The sequence below is a fragment of the Dama dama genome, chromosome 18 (assembly GCF_033118175.1).
Source record: "Dama dama isolate Ldn47 chromosome 18, ASM3311817v1, whole genome shotgun sequence".
NCBI lineage: Eukaryota > Metazoa > Chordata > Mammalia > Artiodactyla > Cervidae > Dama > Dama dama.
In genome coordinates, this window is record NC_083698.1 from 19,529,195 (window position 1) to 19,555,898 (window position 26,704).

General features: G+C 41.1%; 1 protein-coding gene across 1 annotated transcript in view; it reads left to right on the forward strand.

The window, feature by feature from the left end:
• The window catches only part of SCIN (scinderin), an 81,291-nt gene extending 67,473 nt beyond the window's left edge, over positions 1–13,818 (forward strand). Inside the window, exons 12-16 of the mRNA XM_061164991.1 lie at positions 5,942–6,119; positions 6,415–6,536; positions 9,767–9,844; positions 12,311–12,371; positions 12,987–13,818. Coding sequence (XP_061020974.1) covers positions 5,942–6,119; positions 6,415–6,536; positions 9,767–9,844; positions 12,311–12,371; positions 12,987–13,114 — 567 coding nt within the window. The 3' untranslated portion in view covers positions 13,115–13,818. The remainder of the gene's footprint in view (positions 1–5,941; positions 6,120–6,414; positions 6,537–9,766; positions 9,845–12,310; positions 12,372–12,986) is intronic.
• The last annotated feature ends 12,886 nt before the right edge of the window (positions 13,819–26,704 follow it).

Genomic DNA, 26,704 nt, shown 5'->3' on the forward strand with positions numbered 1-26,704 from the left:
GGATGTATCATAGGTGATGGTCCGGTGACCACACTGGGGAAGTTAAGAGAGAAGGCCCTTATTTGCACGAATGTAAGGGAACATGGAAAGCAAGCTTTGCCACCCTGGACCAGAGGCATAGTTCAGCTGGCCGAACGAGCTACTCTGAGTAGCAGCTATGAAAGAAGTAAAGCCCCAGATCGCGGTGTCAGGCCCCAAGCCCGCCAGGTGTGGGGCAAGGCCAGTGGGCCCAGGGTTTTGGATGGCTGAGTACTTTGACTTCAAGGAGGATTCTTCACAGTTCCTCACCCCATCCCCTCAGCCATCATTGAAAGCCAGGTCTCCCAAGTCTCCTAATTGCCCTGCGCTCTCTGTATGTCCGCAAACCTGGACCGCTCTGCCAAGTTGTTCAGATGAGCCCTTAAAAGCAGGTGGGTCACAGCGTCCCTCCCCTTGGAGCCTCTCCTCTGAGCTGCCCCCTTTCTTGTTCTGTGTTCTGAGGTCACAGAGGCCCATACAGCCCTCTCGAGTGGAAGTTGTGTTTTTCCCTGATGCAGACTGAGCAGGGATGGGACGGCAGACTCCCCTCCTTGCTCACTTTTGCCCCATTGACTTCATTCCTTCTTATCCGTCTCCCTCCTCCATCCCCTTTTCTGTGTCCGCTGAGCCAAGAGTCCTGCTCCCTTCTTCTTTCTTCTTTGATGGCTTTCTTGTCTCACTGTCTCCATCGCTGGCTCCTCTCATCTAGCAGTCTTATCTTGACCCCACTTCATCTCACACTTGTGGTCCTGTACTAGACCTTGTCCTTGGTGATAGCTTTAGCACCTCAAGCATCTAATGTGTGACAAATGTCTCCTGCCCTTTAGCCCCCATTTCTTCCAGCAATTCTCCAGTCTCACGGCTGAATCCACGAACCCTCTGCACCCATCACACCCCCCGTACCCCACATCTCCAACATCCCAGTTCTCTACTGATAGTGGATTCTGAGTTCACAGAGAATATAAAAATAATCCCAGAAGATCCACCTTATCTGCACACGTGTGTGCTAAGTTGATTCAGTCGTGTCCGACTCTTTGTGACTCTATGGATTGTAGCTCACCAGGCTCCTCTGTCCGAGGGATTCTCCAGGCAAGGATACTGGAGTGGGTTGCCATGCCCTCTGACCCAGGGATCGAACCCACATCTCTTACATCTCCTGCATTGGCGGGTGAGCTTTACCACTGGAGTCACATGGGAAGCCCAATTACCTTATCTACTCCCCTCCAATATCACCAGCTTGTCTGCATCTGTATATAGAATTCTCCTTCTTGCCTATTTTGCGAAATCAATTTCAGTTGTTAATTTATTGATAGCTAACAGTTAATAAACATAGTAGTAATTTACATATAAACACTAAGGTACACATTAATATTGATATATTGCTATCCATACATTAATAAAAATAATAATGTTTGTATAAACTAATACACTGGTAAATAAATGAATACATATTTATTACATAAATAAAATGACTCCTGTCTCAGGCCAAATTCCATCTGCCCCCATCCCCCGCCACTGACTTCTGTCCTGGGTCCCCTGTCCTGGGTTTTTCTGAGGACTTCCCTGGATTTCTCTGTCCGATGCTCTCATCCTAACTCTAGTTCATCATTCTTGCAGGCAGTCATCTCCTTTCTCTTCAAATCAGAAGAAGATTTATTCTTCTCTTCTGGATTACTTACTCTGCAGCACAAACATGCCTTGAAAACACTTCCATCCTTTCTTTAAAAACTCTCTTGACTCTGACCCACCCGGCTACCACATCCTTTCTCTGCACTCCTTATTCTGAGACATCTTCACCCCCTCACTGTCCCTGCTATGCTAAGCCTCCTCTGTCAAAAGCCACTCCGCTCAGCCATCCCTTCCGGCCACACCACCCACATGGGTTTCATCGAGTTTGCCAATGACCTACCTTTTGCCATCTAAAGTCTCTTCTCTGATGCCATTGTTTTCAACCTCTTCCTAGCATTTGACTCAGTTGCTCTTTTTTGTCTTCTCAAAACACTATTTTCTAAACTAGGCTTCTGAAACCCCACACTTACCAGGATTTCTTCCACACTTGAGGGTCACCCTTCTGAAGGTTGTTTTCACTCCCACCCGGTTGCTGACTTCTCCTCCTCTGCTTGTCCTCGAAGCTCTTGAGCTCTCCAGGACTGTCTTGGCCTTCTTCAGAGTGATCTCATTTAGTCATATAATTTAAATGCTGTTCTGTGTTGACTCATCCACGACATTCTGTGCCTAGATTCTCATGTGTTCAATTATGACTGATTTTTTAATCTGTCAAATTGAAAGTGAAGTTTTCATCTCCAGGCCCTCTCATCTGATTTCAGAGGCAAGAGTCAAGAAGAATCAGAACAGTCCTGGTCTCTTCCCAGTGGACACTTCTTTATGAGGCATCGTGAGCTGCTTGTGATGCAGATTCTTTCTTTTCTTGCAGCCTCTCAAACTAACCTTTGCATTCCTAGTCTCTGAAATGCACCAGTCAAAACACTATTGATAAGGCTTTCTGTTTTCATCTCCTGGGAGGCTAAAGCTTTGTAAGGTTCTTTTGTGGAACTACCACCCTGACCTCACATAGTCTGGGGCTCTTATCACCTGTCTCTCCATCATCCACGCTCTTTCCTCTATACCAGCAAGGAGGCATTTGGGCTCCCCAGGTGGTGCATTTGGTAAAGAGCTCACCTTTCTGTGCAGGAGAGCAAGAGATGCAGGTTCATTCCCTGGGTCAGGAAGATCCCCTGGAGTAGAATGTGGGAATCCTTTCCAGTATTCTTATCTGGAAAATTCCATGGACAGAGGAGCCTGGTGGGCTACAGTCCATGGGGTCAAAAAGAGTTGGACATGCCTGAGTGACTGAAAGCAGACACACACACAAAACAAGGAGACATTTGGATTAGGAATTGGGAGTCACAATTCCTATCAGTTTTCATCATCACATCTGATGGATCCCTTCGAGCTTGGTCCATGGGGCCAACGTCTTACTGAAAGAGGATGATAACCATTCCCCTGGGTGTGACCAATACCTGGGACACATCTTGAAAACTTCCAGCAGTGCTTCCTTGCTCCTCCAGTGCTATCTCTGGGGACAGGGGTCTGATGAACCTGGGCAAGACCGGCGTTCCACACGCTGATGATTTCCTCTGGCCACTCCACACGGTTGGCCAAGCGGCATCAGGAGCTGCTTCCCGATGGGCTGTTTGCACTTGGCCTCAGGACACCACACGCTGGAACCCCTCCTCCCTTGTGGCTGCCCTATCGCAGTCTTGCTTTCTCGTCCTTCTTCATCTCCCTGCTAGCACACGTCACATGGAGTCCTGTGGAAAGTCACACACACACGGTCACACAGATGTGTGTCCAGAGGGCCTCAGACCAGGCAGAGACACGAAATGACGAGCTTAGACACAAGCCCATCCGAGGACCACAGGCTCCCTCCCGAGCCTGAGACTGCACGTGCCTTGTTGCTGCCCCGAGGCTCCACCTTCAGGCTCATCCTCAGCCTGGAGTCTGGTCTCAACCAGGCGTCTCTCACTCACTCTGGGCCACACGGACCAGAACTGCGCTCACGTGGCTCATCCCAGATGGTATCCACAGCATCTTGGTTAAAAGGAAGGGGGTTTGTCAGTGCTATGCTTTTAACCCCTTCTAAATATTCTTTTTCTATCTGAGCCTGGAGAAGCTTTTCGTCAACCTCTGGTACAGTCTTTTCTTACATTAAATCTCACTCCCTGTTTTATGATTTTGAGATGTCCCATTGATTATTTGACAAACCTCTTTAGTAGGGGAGAGAAAATCTGAACACTGTGCTTTATGTGTGTCATTTGGGAATATTACATCCTCTTTCCAAATATTAGTTATAGGCCATCATCCTTTTTGCGGTCTCTTTGAATATTATCCTTGTTATGTATCACTTGAATGTGCCTCATTTTATTCTCAGAGGATCATGCAGGCAGGTGAGCCTTACAGTGACCCAGCAATATATGCTCCTGTTCTAATGTTTCTAAACCCCTAGCAGTTACCTAGTGGTACCTAGGTGAGCTCACTTCAACCGCTCAGTCGTGTCTGACTCTTTGCAACCCCATGGACTGCAGCCCACCAGGTTTACCTGTCCATCACCAGCTCCAGAACCTTACTCAAACTCATGTCCATTGAGTCGGTGATGCCATCCAACCATCTCATCCTCTGTCGTCCCCTTCTCCTCCCGCCTTCAATCTTTCCCAGCATCAGGGTCTTTTCAGATGAGTCAGTTCTTCGCATGAGGTGCCCAAAGTATTGGAGTTTCACCTCCAGCCTCAGTCTTTCCAATGAATATTCAGGGTGATTTCCTTTAGGATGGACTGGTTGGATCTCCTTGCAGTCCAAGAGACTCTCAAGAGTCTTCTCCAACACCACAGTTCAAAAGCATCAATTCTTTGATGCTCAGCTTTCTTTATAGTCCAACTCTCACATCCATGCATGACTACTGGAAAAACCATAGCTTTGACTTGATGGACCTTTGTTGGCAAAATAATGTCTCTGCTTTTTAATATGCTGTCTAGGATGGTCATGGCTTTTCTTCCAAGGAGCAACCGTCTTTTAATTTCTTGGCTGCAGTCACCATCTGCAGTGATTTTGGAGCCCAGAAAAATAAAGTCTCTCACTGTTTTCCATTGTTTCCCTATCTATTTGCCATGAAATGATGGGATGCCATGATCTTAGTTTTCTGAATGTTGAGCTTTAAGCCAACTTTTTCACTCTCTTTGACTTTCATCAAGAGGCTCTTCAGTTCTTCTTTCTTTCTGCCATTGAGGGTGGTGTCATCTGCATATCTGAGGTTATTGATATTTCTCCCAGCAATTTTGATTCCAGCTTGTGCTTCTTCCAGCCCAGTGTTTCTCATGATGTACTCTGCATATAAGTTAAATTAGCATGGTGACAGTATACAGCCTTGACATACTCCTTTTCCTATTTGGAACCAGTCTGTTGTTCATGTCCAGTTCTAACTGTTGCTTCCTGACCTGCATACAGGTTTCTCAAGAGGCAGGTCAGGTGGTCTGGTATTCCTGTCTGTTTCAGAATTTTCCACACAGAATTTTCCACTGTGATCCATGCAGTCAAAGGCTTTGGCGTAGTCAATAAAGCAGAAGTAGATGGTTTTCTGGAACTCTTGCTTTTTCGATGATCCAGTGGATGTTGGCAATTTGATCTCTGGTTCCTCTGGCTTTTCTAAATCCAGTTTGAACATCTGGAAGTTCACAGTTTATGTAGTGTTGAAGCCTGGCTCTGAAAAGTTTTTTGTACCTAAACAACATATTAAAAGCCAGAAACATCACTTTGCCAACAGAAGTCTGTCTAGTCAAAGCTATGGTTTTTCTAGTAGTCATATATGGATGTGAGAGATGGACTATAAAGAAGGTTGAGTGCTGAAGAATTGATGCTTTTCAACTGTGATGCTAGAGAAGACTCTTGAGAGTCCCTTGGACTACAAGGAGATCACACCAGTCAAACCTAAAGGAAATCAGTCCTGGGTGTTCATTGGAAGGACTGATGCTGAAGCTGAAGCTCCAGTTCTTTGGCCACCTGATGTGAAGAGCCAAATCACTGGAAAAGACCCTGATGCTGGGAAAGATTGAAGGCAGGAGGAGGAAGGGGCAACAGAGGGTGAGATGGTTGGATGGCATCACAACTCAGTGGACATGAGTTTAAGCAAGTTCCCAGCAGTAATGAATGACAGGGAAGGCTGGTGTGCTGCAGCCCATGAAGTCGTAAAGAGTTGGACACAACTTAGCAACTGAACAACAATAACATGTGGTGTCCTAGTGCCCCTTGAATTAATTCCTGGATCAGGACAGAAGTCTGTAGGTGGTTTGGCACCAGCACAGCTTCTTGGGCATCTTTACTGAGGGACCAGCCATGAATTTAAATCGTGTTATTTTTCTTCATACTCTAGGTAGATGTTGATGCAAATTCATTGAATTCCAATGATGTTTTTGTCCTGAAACTGCGACAAAATAATGGCTACATCTGGGTAGGAAAAGGCGCCACACAGGAGGAGGAGAAAGGAGCAGAGTACGTGGCAAGTGTCCTCAAATGCAAAACTGCAACGATTCAGGAAGGCGAGGAACCAGGTGTGTACAGATGGGGCCAAGGACACGAGCCAGAACTTACATTTGGTGTACTTGCTTATCACGTAATTTATCTTTTTTATAAATAGGAACTTTGTAATGGTTATAGGGCATTAAAAACCCATTCACTCGTTGCAATTATGGGTGATGGTACCTGCTATATTTGTGTAACCTCTCCTGCTATATTTAAGTAACTTAAGAATGAACTTGAGGTGAGATGCAATTATTCGTTACTGTAAAGCAATACTGACCATATGCTCCTGAAAATGCATAGGTTAACTCAGTGTGTTTTCCACAGAGGAGTTTTGGAATTCCCTTGGAGGGAAAAAAGACTACCAGACCTCCCCTCTGCTCGAATCCCAGGCTGAAGACCATCCCCCTCGGCTTTACGGCTGCTCCAACAAAACTGGAAGATTCATTGTAAGTGTCCCGAGAAACCATGGGGTAGAACGGAACAATAGGGGGAAGGGGAGGCATTCTGATCCTGCTGATTCTTTCCAGTGACATCCCTACTCCCATTCCCAGTTTTGGTTTACTTGCAAACCACAGATGACAATCTTTGCTCCACACAGGGTTGATTTAAAAGCCAATGATAATGGATGGGAAAGCATGGGAATGCTGTAATGTACCATATAAATCGAGCGGCTCTTAAAAATACCAGCTACTTTGCACCTGTCTCAGCATGTGGTTATTTCTGTATGCATATGCACATGGTTGGATTTGTTAATTTAATAATTTGACACTTTTGGTGGGCAGCAATCGTGGTTTCTCTGATCAAACTATGGAAAATTTTACACTTCAGTTTCCCAGGGGAGTAAAAAGTCTCACCATGTTGATGGAATGAAAAACATTATGAAAATATTATGATCATTGAGCAAAATCACAGAACGCTCTGCACACACCTGCAAGTGAGCTGAAATCAACAGGAATATTTTATGTCACAGTCACATTCACAAGCTTTGAATTCAAGGCAATTCGAAGTAAAAGTATCTGTGTATAAGAGTGATTTTCTGTGGGTCTCTGAAATATCCTGGGCTGAGCCTCTCATCTCAGTTTAATCACAAAAATTCTGCTTTCTCCATTTGACATGCTAGGTTTTTGTGTAAATTTTTCATTTAAGGAACAAACTCTTTGCTGATAAAATTTGAACTAAAGATTTGGTTACCATGTCTTGGTAAATACAAGCTTTACTTTTGAACATACACATGGAAATTAATATTTTTCCAGGTACATTGCATACTTGAAATAAAACGCTTTGAAGAAGAAACTGCTCATATGTGAAACACACTTGAAGCTTACAAGTGATTCGACCTAAAGATTAAAGATTTAAATGGTGAATTGTGATAAATATTAGGTTGTTAGGCACCACAATTGTTCATCTACTTTGCAGGAAATCCCTGTATTTTATAAATCTGTTGTCAGGAAATCTGTTTTACTCTTTTGACTGTTATTTGGTATCGCATCCAAATAACATCTTCTTCAGTGTGAGCCTCTCGAATTTCTTGAGTATTATTTGCTAATATTGCTATAAATATCATGCTTGTTTCCAATGAAGATATATTTTACAAAAATGAATATGCAAATATATACTTACAAATATAATTCCTAGGCTTTTTTCTTAGGTTAAAAAAATTTACTAGTTTTTGGCTTTTGTCATTCACCTATATAAGAGAAATACACTTTTTTCTTTATACCTATTCATTTTCTTGTTTGACATTTGGAACTCTAATTCTTAACATTTTAAGGAAAAGGGGTGTTGCTAACAAGTGTTTGATCTTATTACCATCATCAGAAAACAGGCTTTGGACGTGTAGATTCATACAAGACAGCAGAGTCTGTTGGTCCAAAGCACAGCTTTTAGAACCCGTGTGCCTGTTCGATATCACTCACTTGGTGACATGTCTTCCTGGCCGTGTGACCTTAGGCTGGTCACTTATCTTCTCTATGTTATAATGTTCTCATCTGAAAAATGGGGCTGATCCTAGTACTGACTTCTGAGAGTTGTTGTGAATATTATCTTGGTTGTTGCATATAAAGAATTAGAGCCGTGCCTGGCATGGTATATTCTGTAAAAAGACATATAAACATGTCTGGAAGCATTTAACAAGAGGCTGCCTGTGTGCTGTTTTGGATCTGTCAGGAACCCTCTGGCCCTTATTGATTCCTGAATATTCAGGAATTAAGAGGAGGGGCACACCTTTCTCTTTCCCGGGGCTAAGGAATCCAGGCATTTCTCATTATGGTGATAAGTACCCTCTTCCTTTTTATGAGCCATACGGTAAAAGGTGATTGTTTGCAACTCTCTCTTTAATAGGGATCATCTTCTGTTTTGTAAGTCTGGAATTTTAATCTTTATCTTTGCTGAGAATAACTACTGTATATATGCCCAAGCCATGTTGATTAAAACACCTTTGCTCCATCAGAGCTTTGGTCCCAGTGTCTTTCTTGCTTTCTATTCCTTCTCTTTTTCTCTGTCTCTCTATTTCTGACTAATTCCTTGGAGTGTGGAGGCCCGCTGAGCTCACTTTCTTGCCCGGGCTTCTAAGACCCTCTCGAGAAGGCGCACTGTGCCTTCACCCACTCGAGAGGGTGCCTGATGCCTACGTGCATCAGCGCGAGCCTTAAGAACAGGGCTCTATTGGCTTTCCGCGTAAACCAGGGGATGTCAGCCTCTTTCTCTCTCTTACTCTTCAGACCACCAGGTTCCGGTCCATTAAAAGACCAACATAAACACATTTCTTGCCCTCTGTAAATGGCTAGTGTTTGTTTTTTGTGTAGCAATCTCAGAATACCATCAGGTTACAACAAACAGGTATTGTCATGCTCAAGGGGCCGCAGGTTAGGTTCATGCCTGTTTATCCGTGGACAGAGCCCCGGAGCACAGGAGGCCCTGCTGAGTACCGTTGGCTAATGTGACTCGGCCAAGGCCACAGTCAGCTTCACCTGCAGAATCACCCGCAGAGGGGAGACGTGAAGAACTGCAAACCCTAATCCAATCTATCACCACCTCCCTAATGATTAGGGGGAGTCTCAGCCAGAATTCTTTCAAAAATTTGAACTTTAATGAATGCCTGCTGGTATTGGGTTGTTAAACTAGCCCATTACCCTTTAATGTTAGCTCTGGAGAGCACAATTTAACCCATTTAAAATAAAAATAATGACACTTTGCTTATGGAATATTGTTATAATATTTTATTGAAAAGGATTGATTTTTAAACATGACCAGACCTGTTGATTTTATTAAAATAATCTTGACCTACCTACAAAATGAAAGAAGATTTAATACCTGCATCATAAACTTAAATGTCTTTAGGAACTAGGAAGGCAACAGAAACCTGTGGAGCAACTGGTCACTAGGATCTGAAAGTAGAGGAAACTACGGCTGTGTTGCTTGTGCACGGCCTCTCTAAAGCCATGTGCAATCTTCATGTTAAGTACTCTCCTCCCTAAATAAGATAGCCTCAGTTTGTGATACATGATTAAATAGATAAACAATTATTGAAGTCTTTATTGCCCAAAGGGAAGGTAAAAAATGACTAACAAACTTTTTTTTCCCTATGCTCCAGATAATACAAAGCATTTGTATCCTTTATATTAGAAAAATCACTGCTTGACTGTTGGGTTATAAAGCTTTTTTATTTTTATTTCAGATTGAAGAGGTTCCAGGAGAATTCACTCAGGATGATTTAGCAGAAGATGATGTCATGCTGTTAGATGCTTGGGAACAGGTAAAACTGTATTTTGTTCATAGCGAGAGAGTGTGCTTATAGTTGGGAGCTGATACAACCTTCTTTGAGAAATGGCAAGTTTAATAATAAATAGACCCATGGATTTAGGCTATGTTTATAAGAAACTTTCCACAGTTTGGCAAAAATAAAACTAATGCATATGGCAAGTTGTTTTCTTAAGCTGGAAATAATTCCATGGCTATCCATCTTTGGCTGTCTAGTTTTAGGTGAAAACAACAAACAAACAACAACAAAAAACTGTTTTTCATTTATTTGTGAGATCCATTTGTTCCTTATTTATTCAGACATTTAAGTAATAAACGCATTAGTGGGTTGCAATGCCTCAGGGAGACTGAAATATTCAGAATTTCTCTTGAAGTCTGACAAGAAGTCATAGGAGACCTCTCCCCTGGAGAAGAAACAAACAGAATACTTTTGAATCTACACACTAAAATACGTTACTGTTAATATATATATCTTTATTTGTAGCAAATTAATGGTGATTTTGTATGTCACTTCGATGTGTTATGTGTTAGTTGCTCAGTCACGTCTGATTCTTTGTACAGATTCTGTATTGTCCGAGCCACCAGGGAAATCATACCTGAGAGTCGTTTTCTTTTAACCTCTATGTAAACTAATAATGGCTTCTTTGGCGGTTCATTGGTAAAGAATCTGCCTGACAATGCAGAAGACACAGGTTTGATCCCTGAGTTGGGAAGATCCCCTAGAGAAGGAAATGGCAACCCACGCTGGTATTCTTGCCTGGAAAATCACATGGACAGAGGAGTCTGGAGGGCTACAGTCTTATGGGTTCGCAAAAGAGTCAGACATGATTTATCAACTAAAGAGCAGCAAATTAAGAATAGTGACAAGGAAAATTAAATATGTTAGGAGCTACATAAATATAGAACAAATATAAAGCACGTCCCTGAATTAGGCCTAGTCTTTAGTCAACCACAGAGATTTGTTATCCTTAGGTCTGCTCTTACTCACTAAATCATTCAGTTATATTATACTTTAGCTTCTTGGTCTTGAATTAGCATATTTGACTTTGGGATCTGGTCATAGATTCTCCCTAAGTGAATGGACCACTTCTAGATATGAAATGTAAAACCTCATGTCAATAAAACACCTTTGTGTATTTAAGAATTACAAAATAAGAAAGTTTTGTTATTCAGAAGAATTTAATCTTTTCCATTTGTAGTCAGCTCTGTTGCTTGCATAATCAAGGATGCTTTAGAATATTTCCTGCACTCCCCTTCACTTTTTTTTAAACTATTTATTTACTCAGCTGTGCTGTCATAGTTTGTTCTGTGCCTGCAGGCAAATATTCTGGCACTTTCAGTACGAATTAGAATATAATCAAAACCAACTTGACCAAAATTTCTCTGCCAACAAGTGATCTTAAAGTGATTTAAATATAAGGGAATTGAGGAGAATTTTTCATCATTGAAGTACACAACCTACATTTGATAAGAAGGATGCATGCAGAGTTTATATCAGGTTTTAAAGAATCAGTATTTAAATACTAAACAATATTTGGGCTTTCCTGGTGGCTCAGACAGTAAAGAATCTGCCTGCAACATGGGAGATGTGGGTTTGAACCTGGGTTGGGAAGATCACCTGGAGGAGGGCATGGCAACCCACTCCAGTATTCTTGCCTGGAGAATCCCCACGGACAGAAGAGTCTGGCAAGCTCTAGTCCATGGTGTTGCAAAGAGTGGGACACGACTGAGCGACTAAGCTCACACACACATAGTGCTTTTACCAAAGTGTGACCGATACCATAACATAGGAGAAGACTAGGTTTAAGTTAGGGGTTCCTAAAGGGAGTGTGGATTGCCCATGAACAAGCTACATGTGGCTCCCTCAGGATAATAATATGGGAATAATGCCTGCTTTACACACCCCAGGAGCGTGTGTGCAAAAAAACCAGCCAGTATGTTATTTTCAGGAAGGCTCACTTTATAAACTAGAAAAATACTATATAAACATAAAATACCAGAATGTGCTATCTGGAGTCAAACTGGCTGGATACAAATTCAGGCATCTCTTAATAAGTGTGAAAGTTTGAAGTGAAAGTTTAGCCGCTCAGTCGTGTCCGACTCTTTGCGACCCCATAGATTGTAGCCTACCAGGCTCCTCTGTCCATGGGATTTTCCAGGCAAGAGTACTGGAGTGGGTTGCTATTTCCTTCTCCAGAGGATCTTCCCGACCCAGGGACTGAACCCGGGCCTCTCACATTGTAGGCACACACTTTACCGTCTGAGCCACCAGGGAAGTCCCTCTTAATAAGTGTAGACATTAGCCTAAGCGACGGAACTTCTCTGCACCTGCATCTCCACATGCCTGACTTTGGGGCTGTTGTGAAGATTAAGGGAGATGGTATGAGAAGCACATTGAATAAGGCTCACACTGCCTCTATACTCCCAAAATTATCAGTATTATTATTACTTCATTTTGCAGATTTTTATTTGGATCGGAAAAGATGCCAATGAAGTTGAGAAAGCAGAATCTTTGAAGTCTGGTAAGCTGGATCCTGTAGGCAATTAGGACATAATTCTGAACAGTTGTTAAGATCCTGATTTCTCTTTGCACCACATCCTCCAAAACCATATATCAAAATTGAGAAGAATCAGAAGAATCTTAGCTTTCACCTTCAGAACTAAAGAGTAATGGAATTTTTTTAAAACTGAAGAATTTCAGAATAGGAACAAGAAAATTATATTTTGTTATCTAGTTTAGGATATAATTATATCAATTTATTTGGAGACTTTTAAATTCATTTTTTTAAATTATGGAAATAGTAAAAGTTCCATAACTCTGATAATCTAGATTTTTATAAATTCCTTTTGAGGAATGCTGTTCTTTCAGGCAGTGCTTTTTTTTTTTTTTTTCATTATTGCAAAGTAAACAATAATTATGCTGTAAGGATAATTCCATAAAGTTTGGAATTTTTTTCAGGCAATAATGAGACATGCACATTCCAGATGTGAGAAAATAATAAGGAATTGTTCAAATGGAGTAGCATTGGCTACTTTGGGCCCATGAAAATTTACTACTTTTATTGGAAGGCTTTTCATTCTTTAGTTATTTTACTTTAGTTGAAACTAACCGAATTTGTTTTTTAACCTCTTTTTAGCCAAATTATACCTTGAGACTGATCCTTCTGGAAGAGACAAGAGGACGCCAATTGTCATCATAAAACAGGGTCATGAGCCACCTACTTTCACAGGCTGGTTCCTGGGCTGGGATTCCAGCAGGTGGTAAACTGATTTTTGTAGGAAAAAAACAAATATAATGGGGCAGCTGTCCCATTGCTGTTTTAGGGGGGAGGAGGAGCTTGTTTGACTTTATAAAATTAACCTCAGCCATATGGCTATTTTTCCATGCTTAGAATTGGTTTGAAATTTCTTTTAAACTGGAATTTTCTTATGTTAATATTTTTATAACTTTTCTTATGGACCAATATTAGCTCTGCTGGATGCTGACGTATCTTTTTATATGACTTTTTAAAGAGGAAAAACTACACAGTCTAGGGGAGTTTGTCAGCAACTTTTACAATTCCGGAGCCATTAGCCAAACTCCTACTTTTAATACACCGTGGAAGAAAGTTTATACCTGCCTTTGAGATTATTCTTCTTTCTATGTGTTGTGTTGAAAAGAATCACCTATTTGCAGTAAGATTTCTGTTAAGATGGTTTTAAAAGTTTGTTATTTTCCTTCTTTAGCTGATGTAACTGTGATACTATTAACTCCTAAGCGTCATTTCCTAAGAGAAACTTTGCCTTTATGGCCTTTTAAGAAGGCTTTGAAAGCACAGCTCTTTCTTGACAAAATGATTTATATTCTTAACCACTTTTATATACATCTATATATTTGACAGTACATGTTTAACGTCACAAAAGATATATACAAAAAGGCTTCACTAATACTGTCTTTTATCATTAAAATACGTATCTTTAAAACGGTGACATGTTGTGACATTTTATTCAAGTGTGATGTGTGAGTTAATTACACGGTCAACTTTAAGGTTAAAATACTTTTATATATAAATAAATATGAATTTAATTTTTAAATACTCATTAAGTAGTTAGAATTAAACTTTTCCATCGTTACAGAGTTAAATATCATAGTGCAAATGAAACCCAGGCCCTGTTAAAAGATAAATAGAAGGGTACTAACCATTTTAAGAATATTTTTTGCGCAAAAACCTTCTTGGATCCATCAGTGCCAAACCGAGCAGTGGGGAGAGATTTTCATGGAGAAAAGGTGGCAAGAAAGCAAGGAAATGACTGCTGATTGGCTACAGCTTGGAGCCTAGTTGATTGTGATTGGCTGTCCTTAGGTTTGGATTTCGTAACCTGTGAGGCATTTACAGGCTTAGATCTTGGTTTGCTTCCGGAGGTGGGAGCTTTCCCTAAACGGTGGGTCTGAAGCCTAAAAAAGCGGGGAGATTCCTCGGGGTTCTCTCCGGTCACCACTGGACTACAAAACATTCCCCTTAACAGACCCAACTGTTTAAGCCTGCACTGTGAAAACATGACTTTCCAAATCGCAAACGCAAGCACTCGGAGGCAGGGATGGCAATTCCTGAGGAGGCAGGTGGGTCATCGTCGCAAGCCCTGAGGGAAGGACAAAACCCTGGGGCGGTCACAGAAATTACCAGCAAAATCAGCTGCGGTATCATCAGTCCTGCGGTATAGTCAAATTGAAGGGCTGCTGGCGGGGATAAAGAGGATTTGTAAAAATTACCTGAAAAAGGTGAGCTAGGGAATTCCTTTTTGCATTTCACACCCAAAACTGATGTGGCTGGGAGAAACGCCTGCAACACGTGTGAAGTCATCCTAGGGCAGGGGAACCAGTCTACTTCTAAAAAGAACATTTGGTGGATTATAGCAGGGCCGTCGTTCTGTGACATTGTGCAGCCTTAAAACTCCAATTACACGTAAACACATATGGAAATTAGTCTTTTGGATTTGAAATGCAATTTCATACAGCCGAATTAATAAAAAAAAAGTTACATGATATATTTTCTATTTTTCTAGAATGAAGCGATTGCTTATTAATGTTTAATATGAAAGGTTAGATTGCTTTATTGTCTCTGATTTTCCTCAAAGATTTTTGGGTTGAAAAACTGTAACAAATTTAGCTCTCAGCTAATGCTTTACAGACCTTTCTTTGCTTCAAAAAATATAGCAAGCTGGTCTTTGTGTGAAATTTGTGACCGGAAAGAACATTAGTGAATCCAGGAAAGTCAAGTACTAGCCAGAAATAAGTATTTCTTATTGACTACTTCTGAAGTAGCTTGCTCAGAAATTTCAAATAAGCAATCAGATCATGGCATTAACTTTGAACAAAAGACCAGGAAACAAAGAACCTATGTAAAGTGAACTATTGTTTTGTGTCTGAGCATTGTTTGTTTGTTTTTCAAGAATGTCCTAGAATTGGCTTCAAAATAGTTTCTGTGCTGGATACATTACTCAGAGAGATGAAATTCTAGTCAAAAGAAAGAAAAGAATAGTAGTGTTCATTGCATATAAGGAAGCACATCTTGAAGTTTAAAAACTGTATTTTCAAAATATTTTTTCTTCCTCTATTTTTAGATTTTTTTCCCATTGTGATTTCTCCCTTTTTAGTTTTAAATACATGTTAGATACTTTAAAAGTATGCTATGTATTTTGTATATTTTCTAAAACAGTCTCTCCTAAATACCATCCTTATTGTACTACCTAAAATATTAATAATGAAATACTTTAGTGATAAAAGAAGAAAAAGAAAAGGTTGGATCCACATTTTATTGTGTATGCCTGGATAAATCCATATGGTCCAAAAATTTTAATGTGAAAATGAAACTGAAAATAATAGACTAAAACATGGAATTCCATTGTAATGGGGAGATAATCTCTCAAGAACTGATAGAATAAGAAAATCAGTAAGAACCTAGAGATTTGAACAGCTTTCCTAGCCACTTTAACCTAATTGATGTGTAGTGACCACTTCACCAATAAAGTGCTTAGTCGCTCAGTTGTGTCCAACTCTTTGCAACCCTATGGACTGGAGCCTGCTAGGCTCCTTTGTCCATGGGGATTCTCCAGGCAAGAACACTGGAGTAGGTTGCCAGGCTTTCCTCCGGGAGATCTTCCCAATCCAGGGATTGAACCCAAGTCTCCTGCATTGCAGGTGGATTCTTTACCATCTGAGCCACCAGGGAAGCCCCCACCAACACTGGCAGTACACATAACTGGTTTTTAAGGGCACTTAAATTATTTGCCAAGAGAGAAAATATTCTGGATCATACAACAAATTTTAACAAATGTTAAGTATTGAAGTCATACAAACTGTGTTCTCTAATTACAATGGAATTAAAATAGAAATAACAGGCAGATATCTTTCTAATCTGCAAATGTTCAGATAAATGAAAAAATAACAAGGGAAACAAATTATTTTTATCTCAATGAAAATTGAAATACAGCCTATTAAAATGTGTGGGATACAGCTAACTCTGGGTTTAAAAGGAAATTTATAGCACTAAATGCTAATATTAGATAAATAGGCCTCAATGATGTAAGCTTCCACCTTAAACTGAGTGAATTAAATCTAAAGGAAACAGAAGAAAACAATGCAGACTATTAGAAAGTGGGGGAAAATATAAATTTATATTTATATATACTAATATCAGGAATAAAAGAGGGGTTACAGCACAGAATCTATGGACACGGAAAAGAAAATAAGAAACATAATTTTATGCTTATAAATCTGACAGTGATGAAATGGGCAAATTCTTTGGAAGACAGAAACTAAGTTAACTCAGGAAGAAACAGAACTTAAGTAGCAACACATTATTGTTGTTCAGTCGCTGAGTTGTATCCTACTCTTTGTGACCCCATGGACTATAGCCCGCCAGTCCGCTATGTCCATGGGATTTCCCAGACAAGAATACTGGAGTCAGTTGCCCTTTTCTTCTTCCGGGGATCTTCCCAGATCAGGGGTCGAACCTGAGTCTCCTGCATTGCTGTGCAGATTCTTTACGTTGATCCACCAGGGGGCAGTAGCAGCACACACACTTACTAAAGAAATTGAATTCATAGTTCAATGCCTCTGGCAGAAAAAGGCCTAGGTCTCATTGGGCTTCCCTGGTGACTTCTATCAAACATTTGAAAACACAGTTATACCAATTCTGTACAAACTGTTCACAACAATAGAAGATGAGAGAACATTTTCTGACCCATTTATGAGGCCAGTACTACCCTAATATCAAAGCTAAACAAAGAATTATAAGAAAGGAATGCTATATGCCAGCATTCCTCCATACATAGATGTAAAAGTCTTTAAAATGTATCACGTTGAATCTACATTGAATGGGTTTTATCCCAGGAACCTATTTTAACATTTAAAAATTAATCTCCATATTACCAGACTAAAAAGAAAAAAATCATATGAATATCTGGATAGGTGCAGAAAAGTAGTTGATAAAATTCAGCAATCACTGATAATGAAAACTGGGCAAACCAGGCATAGAATGGAAGTTCCTTGATGTGAAAAAGGGAATCTATAAAAAAAAAAAAAATTATAGCTAACATCATATGTACAGAAGGCTCAGCACTAGAAAATCTGCCTGCAAATGTAGGAGATGTGGGTTTGATCCCTGGGTTGGGAATATCCTCTGGAGAAGGAAATGGCAGCCCATGCCAGGATTCTTGCCTGGGAAATCCCATAGAGGAGCCTGATGGGTCTGTAGTACGCAGAGTCACACAGTAGGACATGACTGAGCACCACCAAGCAACATCATATTTAAGAGCAGAAGACCAAGTGTTTTCCCACTAAGACTGGTATGAAATCCAGAAGTTTCGTTTCCATTTCTGGAGCTCCTACCCAGGCTGAGAAGGCAGGGTTTCTCAGTCTTGACACTATGGACATTTTGATAATTCTTGCTCTGGGAGCTTGGGTGTTACAGGATGACTGGTAGCATCACTGGCTTCTGCTTAACAGATACCAGTAACCCCTTCCTCTCCTCCTCCTTCTGCCAGTGTACTAATTAAAACTGTCTCCAGACATTACAAATATCCTTGGGGGGAGAGAGAAGCCAAATTGCCCCCAGCGGAAAACCACTTCAGCGTGGCAAGAGAAAGAACTAAAAGGCTCACAGACTGGCAAGGAAGACTTGAGTATTGCTGCTGAAAGTGATCTGGGTGTTAATAGTTTTAACTGCTCCCAGGTGAATATAATATGCAGCCAGGATAAATACCTACTAGAGCCTTCTGCAAATCACTACAGTTCTCTTCTGGCTTCGTTATCCAGGGAGACTTCTTATATTCATTCAGATGCAAGAAGCAGCAAAAACTGTAGCTGTTTAGCCTACACGGTATCTGATAACTGGCAAAACATCCCTGACTTAAAAAACTCTGTTTATGTCCTACTCTTGCCTCAAATCCAGTGTGAGGTGGTAAATAGCCATTAAAGAAAAATCTACACCCCAGCAGCGTAAGATTTACTTTCTGTTTACTCTAGAAATACTAATAGCATCAAAGATGAAAATTATCTCTTTGTAAACCTCTTCAAACAGTGTTCTCCCTGACTAAAGCAAAAATTAAGAAAAAAAAGATACCTTCAGGACTTCTCTGGTGGTATAGCAGATAAAAATCTGCCTGACAGTGCAGGGGACAGGTTCAATCCCTGGTCCAGGAAAGTTCCACATGTCGTAGACCAGCCAAGTCCAATATACCACAACTACTGAAGTCTGTGCCCCTGGAGCCTGTCAGGAGAAGCCCCTGGTAGCCACAACTGGAGAAACACGCAGAGCAATGAAGATCCAGCACAGCCAATAATAAATAATTTTTTAAAAAGCCAAAAATCCCTTCAGAGATGCATGCATCTGTATAGCACAGTAGAGGGCACTCTTTGTTCATTTTAATAAAAAAAGATTTTGCTAGATCTTGAAAACACTGAAAAATACAGTCAATACTTACTTTTATTTTAGATTGGAAATGAAGAGTACTTCTAAGCAGGTCGGACACAATTGAGTGACTTTCAAAGCAATTTGGATGTGGCTGTGGAAGTATTTTATACTGTTTTCCAATTTTGAAGTTCAGTGGAGTGCGGTCATATATTGCTTTTATAATATATTTGCTACCTACTAGGCTCTCCTGGCATGTATATCCTGAGTCATGCACTTTCCCAAGGGATCTTCCTGACCCAGGGATTGAACCTGGATCTCCTGCATTGCAGGTGGATTCTTGACCATCTGAGCTACCAGGGAAGCCTAACAGAGTGCAACCCTATATTGCTTTTAAAATATATTTGCTACTTGCTAGGCTATCCTGGCATGTATATCCTGAAGTGTGTGTGTGTGTGTGTGTGTGTGTGTGTGTGTGTGTGTGTGACACACACACACACATCTATATATATATATATATCTTTCTGAGATAGATACATATGAATATATATCTATCTCATTCTGTATATCCTGGTCTATAGCCTAGTGCTGGCAATATAGCAGAGGGTAGAGAGCTAAGGATACCTTCACTCAGTGAAGCCACAATCTAGTGGGTGGAAACAGAAAGATACAAATGTTAAAATCCGTATTCTGTCAGTTAGTCATGTTATGAAGGAAAACAAGGCCAGGGATCCTGAGATGAGCAATTCTGTTTTAGATAGAGTGAACAGGAGAGGTCTCTCCAGGGTGATATTTGGACAGAGACCTGGAGTAAGTGAGGAATGAACTGTGAGGGTTAATGGTATGTGTCATCTTGACTGGGCTATGGGATGCCCAGTTATCGGGTTAAACATTATTTCTGGGTGCATCTGTGAAGGTATTTCCTGGAGAGATTAGTATTTGAATTGACGGACTGGGTAAAGCAGACAGCCTTCCCAATGTGGGCAGGCATCATTCCGCCTACTGAGGGCCTGAATGGAACACAAAGGTGGGGGAAGTTTGGATTGGCTCTCTCTGCCTGACTGCTTGAGGTGAGACGTCAGTCTTCTCCTGCGCTTGGGCTGACTTACATCATCAGAATTCCTGTTCTCAGGCCTTTGGACTCGGACTGGAAATTTATACCACCGGCTTTCCTGGGTCTCCAGCTTGCAGATGGCATATTGTGGAACTTCTCTGTCTTCGTACTCACGTGAGCCAATAACTTACAATAAATCTTTTTTTTTTGTCTAGATAGATGTAAGTAGATACTGAGATCTGTGTCTGTCTGTCCTGTTGGTTTTGTTCCATGGAGAACCATGACTAGTGACTAACACACAGCTTTGGGCACATCTCTGGTTGGGGCCTTTCTATGCAGAGGGATAAGAAGCTACTTGCTTTGCTCAAGGAATTGTGAGGAAGTCAGTGTGACTAGAGTGATGGAGAGGTGGAGGAGTGTGGGAAGCGAAATCAGAAAGATTAGATCATATACAACTCGTGGCATTTTCATTTTCCCTCTGGATGGGATTTAGTGGAATGATGTGATTTGTCTGACATTTTCAGAGCAACACTCTGGCTGTTGAGTTGAGAAGAGACTGCAGGATGAGAAGACAGAAAAAGAGGCCGGTTAGGAGGCACTGATTCTAATCCCAGACAGAGCTGATCGTGCTGGTGGCAAAGAAGGATTGGATTCCTATGGATTCTGGATATGGAGCCAGTGAGAGGATAGTGGATTTGATAGAGGATGTGAGAAATTGAGTATCAGAGGCGCTGCCATTTACTGAGCTGGGAAAGTGGAAGGAGAAGGTTTGAGTGGGGAAACAGGAGCTGAATGTGTTTATTTTTGAGATGCTCACCCTATTGGACAGTTAGTTGAAGTTGTTGACTAGCTGTTCTAGTTCAGTAGAGAATTCATGGCCGGGGACATATATTTGCTGTGAATCAGTGTGTAGATACATCTGGGGGCTTAAGAGCGAATGTGATGACCTAGGGTGTGTGTCAATACAGAAGACCTCTGAGTGGATAACTTGAGCCCTGGGATGTTCCAGCATGTAGAGGTGAGGGAGAGGCAGCAAAGAGGATGAGAAGATCCTGGTGGGGCAAGAAGAAAACCAGTAGAGTCCGAGAGAGACTGCCTTGTTGAGGTTCTCCATCTCCTTTAGTTACAAACATGGATTTCAAAGACACAGCAGCCTTTGTCTTTCTGATCATTTCCTAGCGTGTGCTAAGTCGCTTCAGTCGTGTCCAACTCCTAGCAACTATATGGACTGTAGCCCGCCAGGCTCCTCTGTCCATGGGATTCTCCAGGCAAGCCTACTGGAGTGGGTTGCCATGCCCTCCTCCAGGGGATCTTCCTGATTCAGGGATCGAACCCGCCTCTCTTATGTCCTTTGTATTGGCAGGTGGGTTCTTTACCACTAGCCCCACCTGGGAAGCCCTGTTTCCTAATAGCATAACCAAATGTTCTTGTGAATATTCTAGTGGGTACTTGTGGGGTGTGTATCCCCAAATAATGCGTTACCTAAGTAGTGATTTTCACCAGTGTCGACCGTGCCCCCCTGGGGGTATTTGGCAATGTCTGATGGCATTTTGGTTGCCACAGCTGGGGGACATCTAGCACTGCCGGCACCTAGAGGGTAGAAGTCGGGGATGCACAGGAAGGTCTCTCCCGACAAAGGCCTGTCTAGTCTAAAATGTCAGTAGGGTCAAGACTGCGAATCCCTAACGTAGAGTCGTTACAGTGCAAAATGAAAATGCGCTGTTACTCCAGAGAAACTTTAAGGAAACAAGCTAAAATGAGATACTACCACATGGTAGGACAACGGCCTCTTTTTTTTTTTTAACGTGTTGTTTCACATGAAGGACTAAATGAGAGCTCTTAATTAATTAACTAAATTTGCTATATATTCTTGTCATCATGGCAGAGAAACTCTGCTGCTGCTGCTGCTGCTGCTAAGTCGCTCAGTGGTGTCTGACTCCTTGCGACCCCACGGACTGCAGCCCACCAGGCTTCTCTGTCCATGGGATCTACCAGGCAAGAGTACTTGAGTGGGGTGCCATTGCCTTCTCCAGAGAAACCCTGTACCCGAGATTTAATTATTTAGCAGATGGATAGGGGATTCCCTGGCCGTCCAGGGGTTAGGAGTCCATGCTTTCACTGCCAAGGGCACAGATTCAATCCCTGGTCAGGGAACTAAGATCCCACAAACTGCACCAGTGCAGCCAAAATAAATAAATAAATAAAATAGAATAAGATAAGTTATATGGATACAGGTAAAGAATCCACCTGCAGGGCAGGAGACTTGGGTTGGGTTCAATCCCTGGGTTGGGAAGATCCCCTGAAGAAAGTCATGGCAATTCACTCCACTATTCTTTGATATTTTATATTTAAAATTAATATTGTTGAATCATGGTATATTTATTTCCTATTGCTACTGTGACAAATTATCCCAAATACAGTGGCTTAAAACAGCATAAATACATCATCTTCCAGTTCTGGAGTTCAGCATTCTAAATTGGGCTGAAGAGTTACATTCCTTCTGGGGGCTTTGGGGGGAAAATTCCATTCCTTGCCTTTTCTGGGTTCTAGTGGCCTACCTCCTGCATTCCTTGGCTTGTGGTCACCTCTTCAGTCTTTAATGCTAGCATTGTAGCATCTTCAAAGATCTCTCTTTCGCTATCTGCCCTCTGCCATGTGACCATTAGTCATTTCTCCTTCCCTGACTCTTTCTTGCCCCTTCCTTCACTTATAAGGGATCCTTATATTTTCTTGGACCCTCTTGAATAATCTTAGATAATCTCCCCTTCTCAAGATCTTTCATTTAATCACATTTGTAATGTCCCTCTGCCTTGTAAGGTAATACATTCACAGGTTCAGGACAAGATGTGGTCATCTTTGGGAGTTGTTCCTCCACTGCCCCACTGGGTAGAAAGATATACAGTGAAGCCAGGATTCTAGTTGGTTGGCATAGTGGATAAAAGCTGATAACCTGGGAAGCCGGTACATTTTCCTACTCTCTTCTGTCCTTCAGCTTAGACTCCAATTTCTAAAACAGAAAATAAATATAATTGTAGCTAGGGGGAAATCTGGTCAATATTTCATCTCTTCGCTAATCCTTGCAAGAGAGTATTCTGGTTTCAACCTGACCCTCTTACAAACAGATGCAGAATGAAATTTCCCATACTAGGTTCACATAAGGCACTTGGTATCTTCACAATTAGAGTAACACTGCTAAATATCCTATGGTGAGACACTTTGGAGACAAGGGAGTGGATATGACAATTTTTTAGGGTCTAACCAACAGTAAAATAGTTTGAACAATTAAACACCTAACTTAGTAAGATTGTTTTTGAGCTTTGGAGTTTTTTTAAAAAATATTTACTTATTTGGCTGTTCTGGGTCTTTGTTGCTGCATGGACTTTTTCTCTAGTTCCGATGGTGAGTGGTGGCTGCTCTCTAGTTGCATATCCTTCTCGTTGCAGTGGCTTCTCTTGTTGCAGAGCTCAGGCTCAAGGCACACAGGCTTCTTAGTTGCATCTCTCGGGCTCTAGAGCTCAGGCTAAGTAGTTGCAGTGCACGGCTTTAGTTGCCCGGCAGGAGCTGGGATCTTCCCAGACCAGGGATTGAACGTGTGTCTCCTGCATTGGCAGGCGGATATTCTACCACTAAGCCACCATAGAAACCCTGAGCTTTGGTTTTTGAGAGTAGTAAATTTTATGTATTTGAAGAGCCAGTAGTAACATTGCTAGAATGGTAATATTTTCAGTGAATCATCAGAGAGGTTAGCCAACAGGCTTCTAATGGTATATAATATTCAACCCAGATTTGAGTGAGAATAATTATTATTTGATATCATAACTTCTGAATATTAAAGTGTTTCAAAAAGGTCATGTTTTTATAATGTCACAAGTATTTTACATGGGGCTTCCCTGGTGGCTAGGTGGTTAAGTATCCGCCTGCCAGTGCAGGAGACACAGATTGGATCCCTGGTCCGGGAAGATCCCCTCGGGAAGGAAATGGCAATCCACTCCAGTATTTTTGCCTGGGAAATCCCAGAGACAGAGGAGCCTGGCTGGGTACAGTTCATGGTGTTGTAAAGAATTCGACATGACTTGGTAACTCAACAACAACAATTATTTTACATGAACTTTTATTTAAGGCACCAAAGATAACATCTTTTTTTTTTTTCAGCTACAGTTGAATAGACTATAGTTTTGTTCTTTTCTTTGTAATGTTTCAGGTCCAAAGAGGTCATTAATTACTCAAAGCAGAAAATTTATATAATGGTGAACTACTCCTGTAGAATCCACATAAGCCTCTTCTTTATGTTCCCATGATGATATTCCTTAAGTGAAGAGGTTTCTGCCAACCACAATATATTTCTCAGGGAATTTCACAAATGATACATAGGAGCAAATCATTCCATATTCTAGCACTAAAACGAACACAAACTTAGAAGAATGTGTTGGGGAAAAAAAGCAATAGAATAATGATTCCCCAATTTTTAATGAAAAAAATAGTTAACAAAAAGTATGGAAGTTTTTGTTCTATTTCCCAACAAGGATTACAAGTACCCTACAGTTTGTTAAAATATTCTATGATCCTAAAATTTCTAGTTTTATAGGTTTTTGAAATGTATTTTGTACTTGTTAGCTTTCAACATAATTTTTAAGTGAGACCCAAAAGAAATGGGTGTAATTTCATTCAATTTTCTGGGCATGGTTTTTCTTCCAGAAGGTAAATTACTCAGCCTTGGCAGAACCAGATCCCTTCCTGACCCTCCCCTGGATCCTCCCTAATAGTCAAATGTGACTGACAGATTACTGAGGCTGTTGGACTTCCGTTGGTTTGTCTGAAAGCAGTGTGGTTGTTTACAATAGCAGTGCAATGGTAAAGAACACTGTATGATATCCTGAGAAGTCTTTTAATTAATCCTCTAATTGAAAGGATGTCAGGATTCTTGGGAAGAATCCTAATTGCACCACTGCTGGTTGAACTAAGTGTATTAGGTAAATCATTTGTTTTTTAACCTCAGTTTCTCTCAGGGTTAAGCATGCATCTGCCTGCCTACTCTTCTTCAAATCCACATGCCCAGTGGCCTTCGGTGGTCAGCTGGGGGCTGGGGTCAAAAACGCAGCCAAGCTGGTGGGAGTCCGCACAAGGCTGTTGAGCTGCTGCCCCAGGTTAAGCTAAATGAAAAGAGGAGGAGGAGAGGATGGCACAGGCTCAGGACACGCAAAATATGGTGAAGAAAGAAAGACCATCTGAGCAAAACTAAAACGAACAGACAGCATCCGCGAGTGCCGAGAAAGGGAAATATAAGCATAAGTGTTCAACTGCTCATGGAAACCTTGTGGAAAGGAGGGAATATTGGGGGAAGCTCAGGGAGTGAGTAGAATAAATAAAACAACAAAAATGGTGATGGCGGGACTGTAGGGAACAAAACTGAATGCCCGAAACTATTACTAGTTTGCAGTGCTTTATCCTTGATGAGATGGGTTATATATGCAGAGGTGAGAAGTAAAAGTTAAGATGAACAATACCTGTTCAGGTGGTAGGGAGAATTCCTCCTTTGTTGAAAGGAAGAAAACACCTCTTATAAGAATATCATCAGCTGTTTTATGTATTCACTCACCTTTTGCATTAGCGTATATAGTCTCCTACCATCAAACACATTAGTAAGAAGTTTTGGTTTTATTGAACGTTTCAGAAAGTATAAGGTAGAAGTTTAGAGAGCTTTGAAAAAAAACTATGTGTAACTCGAAGGAGAAAAAAAATAAAAGCAGAAAGTAGCAGAGATAAAAAATAGTGACTTGGTATTGATAAACAGCCTGAATATTCAAAAGATATGAAATGTAGATTGAAAACATGTAATTTCGTAACTTGGAAGCTAAAAACTGCATTTGTAACTATGCATACCATTCCCGCAAAATGATGTCAAAAAATCAAGCAATATGTTTGTTTGTAAATATGTTAGTGTATTATCTGTATCCACTGATTGTTGTCTGTTATCCATTCTTCCATTCTTCTTGTTAGTAACAGAAACCCCCCTGAGTGACTTAGCAGGTCACGTTTTCTGTGTCTCTAGTAGCAAGGTCATCTGAATAAATTCAGGCTAATGATGTGAGATAAAGTTTTTTGAGTTATGAAGACAGGTGTCTAGTCACTTCCTTGAAAAGAAAGCTCTTTGTCCTCCACTTTTCTACTCTCTTTTCCACTGGCTGTGAAACAGCAAGAGCTCAAATAGCCACCTTGGGCTCAGAGATGGAAGCCACATGTAGCTGCTGACAGAGTTTGCCTGTTACAATCTTGTTTAAGATGAATAGATAAAAAGAATGTTCTTCTCATTAGAGCCATTGAAGTCTCTTTTTAAAGCAGTTCAGCTTCAACCCTAATTAATACAAAAATTGATACCATACGTGGAGTTTTACACTGTAAAACTATTCTCACATACATGTCCCATCCTTAATGACAGACTTGCTGAGCATGAGTAAACAGATACTTCAGACTGAAGAGCCAGTAATCCTTTTTATAGTAAACATTAAATAAAACTGTTACCCGTGGTAACTAAGAAGGCAGATCATGTGCCTACCAATTCTGTATCTCCTGGAACAGGGCTCAGAAAGTTGCAGAATATTAATGTGCCTTGGCTGTCCCTTGCAGCTTTTAGCAATGCACTAGGAGAGAGATGAGTCAGGCAAGAATTAATCAGTGTGACGCAGAGCTGGAAAGGGAGTATAACTCCCTTTCTATTCTCAGCAGGTGGCCTTTAATCTAAATTGACTGAGGGATTAGTAACTTGGAAAAGACAACTATTTCTATAAACAAAATCACAGCAGATAAAACTTGTCACCCAGGACCTTGCTCTAGAGCCCTCTCTTAAGGTTTCTCCATGAATGTGAGCCAGTCCAAAATCAGATTAAGGATGTGGTTTCCAAACCCGGGGTAG